The sequence below is a fragment of the Chrysochloris asiatica genome, unplaced genomic scaffold (assembly GCF_000296735.1).
Source record: "Chrysochloris asiatica unplaced genomic scaffold, ChrAsi1.0 scaffold00546, whole genome shotgun sequence".
NCBI lineage: Eukaryota > Metazoa > Chordata > Mammalia > Afrosoricida > Chrysochloridae > Chrysochloris > Chrysochloris asiatica.
Window position 1 is genome coordinate 505,449 of NW_006409064.1, and position 8,666 is coordinate 514,114.

Below are 8,666 nucleotides of genomic sequence, written 5' to 3' on the forward strand. Positions count from 1 at the left end.
TTATCTGTTGCTGCATAATAAACTAGTACCTCAAAGTTTAGTGACTTAAAACCTTTTATTCTGAAGGAAGAGCACAGCTCAGAAGGATTGACTTTACTCATATGTCTAGTATCTCAGCTGGGTATTAATTGGTGAAAGCTGACAAAATCTCTCTTTCTCTTTGCCTCACTCCAGCTTCGCAATGTGGCTCACATGTGCTTTTTAGGTAGGGACATCTCTGAGGTGATTTTTCACAGGATAGCTCAGGGGTCAACAGACCAAGGTGAAAAGTTCTAGTTTTCTTTTTGTCTTAATACCAGAGATGACATTAACATTACCTCGACTATACTGTATTAATTAAAATTCTCAAATGCCAACCCTGTTTCAGGGTAAGAGAAAATAGACCTCTGCTGACTCCCTGGATGGATCAAATGATTAACACTCTAAACTAATCTTTCTAACTGAAAGATCTGAGATTTGACTTCATTGAGAGGTGCTCAGAAGAAAGGCTTAGCAATTTACTTCACACAATTCTACTCTGGTACACATAGGGTCAACATGACTGGGCATCAACAACTTTGTTTTCTGCAATGAGGAGAGAATCAAGATTTTTTGGATTTCCTTAATCCAACATAGTCCCACCACCTATCGTCAATAATTTACATTGTCCTACAAGCAAAATATATTAACTTCTCCCAGTAATCTTAAAATCTCATCTCTTTATAGCATTAGCTCAAAGTCTAGGTCTTTTCATCTAAATCATGCCAAAGTACTAATGAAGCTTCTCTTGCATATAGTTCTTAAAATATGGTTCCTTTAAAGCTGAAGAACTTTGAACTAAAAGGTCAAATTATCTGTTCATCAAAAACTAAACACACAATGGTAAGACAGATATAGTATGACCACAGTAAACAATCACATTCTAAAAGGCACATAATAGTCACATATTTTAAATCCAGTTGGTGTCCAATTTCTAGAGTTAGAAATTGTTGATAATAAAATTCTTGTTAAAAGATATTAGGGTTTTATGTTCTTCATTGAAGTTTTCTCATTGAGATAAATACCACTTCAACAAATTTGTTTGAGAGAGACTCTTCTCTGGCTCGGGCTGAATATCAAGATATTGTGAGACAACACCTGTAAGTCTCCTAAACAGAGGCATATCTAAGGTATAGCAGGTATGTACTCTGTACTCTGGTCACCAATTGAAGTATGTACTCTGTATGTACACATATGTATGTATGGGTGTATGTGTATGTGTGTATTTGCTCTGGTAGTGTAGTGGTTACAAATCAGGCTGCTAACCTCAGGGTCAGCAGTTTGAAACTACCAGCTGTTCCATGGGAGAAAGATGAGGCTTCCTGCTCCTGTAAAGATTTACAGCCTCGCAAACCCTGTGCAGGGTCACTATGAGTCAGAACCGACTCCACAGCACATAACAACAACAGCTCAGTATGTACTTTGGTCACCATTTGAAGGAGGCGCCATTGAGAAGTTCTAGTAATCCATCAACAGCTGTAAGAGATCGCTCATAGAGGTAAAACCAATACTTTCATATTTGAGAACTTCCAGGGGTCAAAGTGGACTGTGATCTTGTTCTCTGAGTGTACAAAGACAAACAATTGAAGGGAAAAAAAAAACTTACTTTGAGCACATTACAACCAATTTTCATCAATGAAAGCAGAGAAGATGCAGTTGTAATTTTCATATAGTACAATAATGTGTTAAGTAAAATATTAACAAGCTTTATTTACTATATTTTTGAGCAGATTATTATTGTAAAGTGTTTTTAAAAGATGGGTATCAGATGTTTGGACAGAGGTGCAATTTCAGTGTTTGTCTTAGGTGCTATTTTCCATAGATATGCCTTCAATCCTTGAATATATCTGTCTGCTTGAAAAGGTCTACAAGGCATATCCTTAAGATTCTTAGGGGTCTAGCATAGAGTATTCATGAGGCTTGCCCTTAATAATTTTAGAAGCTATGCAAAGCTGTCCTTGTATCTTTTTGAACTTTCAACCAAGGGTCTGTAATTTAGTATCAAGCAGAGAACAGGGAACAACCTACATTGTTGTTGTTGTTGCTGTTAAGTACCTTCAAGTATGTTCCAACTCATAGCAATCCTGTATAGGGTTTCTAAGGAATTCAAACGACCTTTCAGTCCAGCACATTAACCCACGTTGCCACACTAGGACTTCAACAACCTACATAGACATGGAAAAATTTATTTATAATTTGGGTAGGATGCTAATCAAGATAATCTCTAAAATTTCTTCCAACTCTAAGATTCTATGAGTTTATGGTAATATCTAAATTATATGCATAAGAATCACTCAGACCATGTTATCTTGGTTCTGTTGTTGTTGTTAGATGCCATCGAGTTCGTACCAACTCATAGTGTCCCTATGCACAGCAGAACAAAACACTGCCCACTCCTGGGCCAACTTTACAATCGTCCCCACACTTAATCCCATTGATGCTGCCACTTTGCCATTCCATCTCTCTGGGGGGCTTCCTCTTTATCTCTGACCCTCCACCTTAGCAAACATGATACCCTTCTCCAGTGACTGGTCCCTCCTGACAATATGTCCGAAGTATGAGAGACGAAGTTTGGCCATCCTGGCCTCCAAGTAGCACTCTGGCTGCACTTCTTCCAACACAGATCTGTTGGCTCTTTTGGCAGCCCATGGCACTTTCAATATTCTCCTCCAACACCAAAACTCAAAAGCTTCAATTCTTCTATGGTCTTCCTTATTCACTGTCCAGTTTTCACATGCATATGAGGTTTGTTGTTGTTGTTAAGTGCCGTCGAGTCGGTTCTGACCCATAGTGACCCTGAACAGGGTTTCCGAGGGTGTAAATCTTTACGGGAGCAGAAAGCCTCATCTTTCTCCCGCGGAGCAGCTGGTAGTTTCAAACTGCTGACCCTGTGATTCACAGCCCTATTCGTAACCACTAAGCTACCAGAGCTCCTTGCATATGAGGTTAGTGATACATAAAATGGACATTTTAACCCTAAACATGCATTTGCTTTTCAATGAACATACTTATACTGACAAAGGGAGGTCTCTTTTTTGTTGTGTATTCTTGGAGTTAGACAATAAATTACAATACTTTTCAACAGTTTTGTCAGATGAACAAAATAGAATTCCTGGTAACTCAGTTTGATCATTAACTCAATTCAACAGAAATATATACCACAGGAAATTCCATATCATTTCAGGTTTGGGCCCCAGGGTATTTACAAGGAGCCCCAATTACCCACAGCACCCAATATCTCTCTCTCTGCCAAAGGAACATCATAGCCTAACCTCCAGTGACCAAAGGAAGGTTAAAATGGCCTTATTTTTCTTCGCTCCACAGGCCAGACTTAACAGAAAGTGTTTGAATTGCAGAGAGCTTAGTCTTTGGCTTAATAGTAACTATTTACATTGGCAGCTTCTCCCTAAGTTTAGGGTGGAAGATCCTGGATGTGATCTGGTGCGTTTTTTTGGATTCTAAAAGGGGAGATTTATTCTAAATTGTAGAAAACCATTGAATTTGTTAAATGTCATAAAGCCTAGTATTGTCATTTAATTCATAAAAACTGAAATTAGAAAGTTATCAAATATAAATTGTTTGAATAAAAAATTAGGAATCTAAACAAGAATGTTGTAAACGGTTTATGTTACAGAAACTTTGTGTGGAGTATAATTCTCATCTCCCCAGCAACACTTTCCTTTCTGTGACTATCAAAGAAGACATTTTGGATGAATGGGGCATAGGATGACACCATATAATATATTTCTGATATTTCTACTGTCCATTGGCCTCAGACTAGCTTCTCAGTGAGATCCTTCCCATGCCAGAGATCACTGGAAAAATTCTCAAATATGGCAGATAATTCGGGGAGGAGAGTGATGATATGTCAAAATGCAATCTCAGAAAAATAATCATATTTTCTATTTTCACAAATAAGGATTTTTTTTAACTCCCCATTGAGAAAAAAGTACAAAAGGATATGGATTGTAAAGAGCCTAATTGTCTCAACCCAGTTTTCTGGTATCTTCTACATTGGGAAGAAATCCTGATGTAAATTAAACACACACAAAAAAAATCCTGGAATGGTCAAGCTTATGGCACACATTTAAAGAAAAATACAAAAAGAATTTAAACCCAAAAGTAAATGATAAAAATTGTCAATTTTTTTCAAATAAGAAATTTAGTTATGTTTTAATAACAATAATGTTCAACCAAAATAGATAGTGCCATGAGACTTTGTATTCCCCTTTGTTAAAGTGCAGTGAATAAGTTGGGGGAAAGGGGGGGAAGGTCATTAGGATTAAAGAAGTAACACTAATATAAAATTCTACATCAACACTCACAGTCTAAAACTAGATAGGCTTTAAAAATTAAGTAAGAAAGGCGACTCTTAAATTATTATATTAAATAAGTGAAATAAATGAGGTGAGATATTTTGGTCTTAAGCTTTGGCATCTCATAATAAATTGTGAAGAAAGAGAAAAATATTTTTATATGGTGTATAAGTATCAAGCAATGACACATTATGTGTCCCTTCATTTATTTCCCTGCTTCTACTCATGGCATTAAAGATAGATGTAGAATTCAATGGATTAGACAAGGGTTAGATATTTAACCCTGGTGGTTAAATATCTTAAGCTTAAGCACTTGGCTGCTAAGTCAAAAGTATGGTGGTTCAAACCCACCAGCCACTCTAGGAGAGAAAGCCATTACAATATGTTTCAACAAAATATCTACAGTCTTGGAAACACTATTGGGTGCTTAAGGAGCTCTGGTAGCATAGTGGTTACGAATTGGGCTGCTAATCTCACAGTCAGCAGTTCAAAACTACCAACAGTTCTGTGAAAGAAAGATGAGGCTTTCTGCTCCCATAAAGATTTACAGCCTCGGAAACCCTACGCAGGGTCTCTGTGAGTCAGAACCGACACCACGGCACATGGACTTCACTACAGCAGAATCAATTCAATGGCAACAGGTAGAATCAACTCAATGACAGATAGATTAGGTAAATGGATTAGTAATAATGAATGTATATCTTTGTTCCAGAGAGAAAAAAGAAACATACAGAAAAGCATAAAGGAAAAAATTTAAATTGCACATAATTCAACTATATAACTCCTATCTTAATAGTAATTGTTGTTGTTAAGTGCCATTGAGCCAGTTCTGACCCATAGCAACACTGCATAGGGTTTCCAAGGAGCAGCTGATGAGTAAGAACCACCCAACCTTGCAACTCAAACCGACCTTATGGTTGAGTGCTTATCCTACAGACCAGGACCCCAATGCTAACTGTTGTTGTTGTTGTGAAGTGCTGCCGAGTCGGTTCCGACCCATAGTGACCCTGTATAGGGTTTCTGAGAAGCAACTGGTGAGCTTGAACTGCCAACCTTGCAGTTCAAATGACTTTGCAGTCTGGCGCATTAACCCACAGGGCCACACCAGGACTCCAATGCTAATAGTACATATGAATTAATGGAAAGACAAAAGAGAGTCACTTTTCAGTAAAACGGAAAAGATTTCCATAAACAGTGAATGAAGTTCATTCCTCTGTTACCTGACAGAAAAATCAGCAATACTCTTCCAGTAACAAAGAAATGGAAACTTCCAGAGTTCCTAAAAATAACACCAACTATTGAAAGAGAAGCTAAGTATTTCAACTCAAGGCAACCTCATGTGTTTCAGAATAGAACTGCATTCCATAGAATTTTCATTAGCTGTGACCTTTCTAATATAAATCATAAGTGCTTCTTGATGGATTCAAACCTCTAAACTTTGGGTTAGAATAGTTAACCATATGTGCCTCCCAGGGACTTCTAAATGTGCCATTAGAAATTCAGAAGCAGGAAGTGTCATCCTCAATGTCTGTGATTAACGTCTACACAGACACACTAAGGATGAGTTAGTTTTCACAGAGGTTAGACTAGATGATTGCTGGGGTCTACCTCTTCTGTTCCAGGTGTCCTCTGTCAATCTTGGACTTAAACAATTTACAATGTTATTACATAATATATTATAAAACACAAAAGCATCCATTACCTTCAGCTATATAATCTGTGTAAGAAGTGATCTCTGGAGATCAAAATAATAAACTTTTAAACCATCAAGAAATAATTAATGTCATATCATATGTTCACTTGGACTGTTTATTCTTTATTTATTTATTCATATGTATTTGCACATATATTTAAACCAAAATAGTAATCAGTATTCCATCTCACAAAAATGCTTTCAAAGCCATCTAAATATCATTATGGAAATAATTAATAATTTGAATATTATAGGATCTGTCCATTTCTTTACTACTGTAATTACTCCAAATAAACATATTTTCTTGAAAACCTTTGCCTGTATGCCTTAATTAAAATTGTTGCTGTTGTTAAGTCATGCCTGACTCATAGAGACCCTCTGTAGGTTTTTTGAGGAGTAGCTGATGGATTTGAACTGCTGATCTTGTGGTTCAAAGTCCAGTGCTGATCCTACAGTGCCACACCAGGAGTCCTTAATTAAAATACATAGTATAAATTTAATCCATCTAAAATACAGACTGTTTTAATATTCCTAGTCAATGAGTTATTTTTAGGAAGTTTGCACAAATTTGACCATTCTAGCTGCTTGTTTATATTTTGCCTTGCTTCACACTCCACAAATTTGATCAGCTCAATTATCATTTCATTGTTGCTCTAAATTTAATCCAGTTATGATAAACGTTGTTGAATGTGTTTATTAACCATTTTATTTTATTTTTAAGAATACACTCAGAAAGGTATGGCCTTCCATTTTTCTGATAGAAACTCAGCATTTTTCAGATCAATTTATATGAATTATATGTTAAGAGTAATGATTTGTGGTCTATCATAAATGTGTAGATAATATCAATATACAATGTGCTCTTCATTTTATTTATTTTTCCAATAAATACTTATAAAAAAAAAAAGAATTTGTTCTCTCACACAAAATGAGAACCAGCGTGGGGGTGGGGTATATGAGTAAACAGAAAGATTAACCGGAAATAATAAGTACCTCAGAAATACTTAATAAAGAATAGATGTGTGAATTGAACGAAGCTTTTAAAGTTTATTAGGCAGGATAGTGAGCTGGATCACAAGGTCAATTTGAACCACAAAGTCAGTAGTTCAAACCCACCAGCCACTCCTCAGAAACCCTATACAGGGTTGCTATGGGTCAGAATCAACTCCATCGTATTTAACAACAACAACATATGTCTCATTAATAAAATTATTAATTCCTTCCCTTTGTTTGAAATGGGTGACATGAAATTTTATAATGTACTTTATCAAATCCTCTTCATGACTCAGTCAACATCATTCAAACTATTTAACATAATTTTTAGTATTTTAAGCTGCTTCACACGTATAATGGTAAACTAGTGATCCTGACTTCATGCATTAATTTCACTGAATAAGTGGATTCAGTTAATTAAATTTTTCTGTGGGTGCCCTTCTTTTCTTGCAGTCCACATCACTCTTGGAAATAGAAAAAGAGTATGAGTAATTTCACTATAATGAATGGATTTCTTCTCATGAGTTTTTCTGGCAATCCTAAGACAGAAATCCTATATACTTCTTTGTTTTTAGTCTTGTATTTGGTGGCTTTAACTGGCAATAGTCTCATTATCACTGCAACGTCCATAGATCACAGTCTCCACTCTCCTATGTATTTCTTCCTGAAGCATCTCTCCTTCTTGGATCTGTGCTACATTACTGTGACTGTACCAAGATCCATTTGCAGCTCTTTCATGCATAATGGCAATATTTCCCTCTGGGAGTGCATCTTGCAGTGTTTTGCATACACTACCTGCAGTTCTGCTGAGATGGCCATGCTCACAGTGATGTCCTATGACCGGTACGTGGCCATCTGCTTCCCACTGCGCTATGAAATCATCATGGATGTCAGCACCTGTGTTTACGGAGTCTTAACTGTCTGGATCAGTGGGGTCATCTCTGGAGTCATGCATACTGCTGCTACTTTCTCCATTCACTTCTGTGGGGACAATGTCATTCACCAGTTCTTCTGCGATGTCCCCCAACTCCTGAAACTCTCTTGTTCCAATGACTACATCAATGAGTTTGGGGTCACAGGCTTCCTGTTCTTGGTGGCAAGTCTTTGTTTCATCTCTATTGGCCTCTCCTACTCACAAATATTCTCTACTGTGCTGAGGATGCCATCTGCAGAAGGTAGAGGCAACGCCTTTTCTACTTGCCTGCCCCACCTATTTGTTGTCATATTATTTATCTCTACTGGAGTTTTTGAGTTTCTAAAACCACCTTCTGATTCTCCAACTGTGCTAGACTTTTTGCTTACTGTTCTTTATACTGTTGTGCCTCCAACACTCAATCCAATGATTTACAGCCTGAGGAACAAAGTCATGAAGGCAGCTCTAAGAAAAGTTTTTAAAGAAAGAAAAGCCTACCTGCTTTGCTGAGACAAATCTATCCATTCCTGGTAGGGATGCAAATTCAGAATATATTGGGAAAACGTAGCAAAGTCAATCCAGATAGTAAAGTTAAATAAAGAACTTACAGTATGGGAAGTTGTTATATAAATGAACTGTCACTGAGCAATAAAAACATTAAAACAGCATTACATACAAATGTGTTATTATTAAGTACTATCAAGTCAGTTCCAACTCATAGAGACCTTGTATG

The 8,666-nt window shown here is 36.8% G+C and overlaps 1 protein-coding gene across 1 annotated transcript; it reads left to right on the plus strand.

Annotated features, from left to right (window-relative positions):
- Nucleotides 1–7,831: 7,831 nt before the first annotated feature.
- Nucleotides 7,832–8,443, plus strand: LOC102826369 (olfactory receptor 14J1-like). The gene has a single exon (XM_006877645.1). It carries the CDS (start codon nt 7,832–7,834, stop codon nt 8,441–8,443), a length of 612 nt encoding a protein of 203 aa, XP_006877707.1.
- The last annotated feature ends 223 nt before the right edge of the window (nt 8,444–8,666 follow it).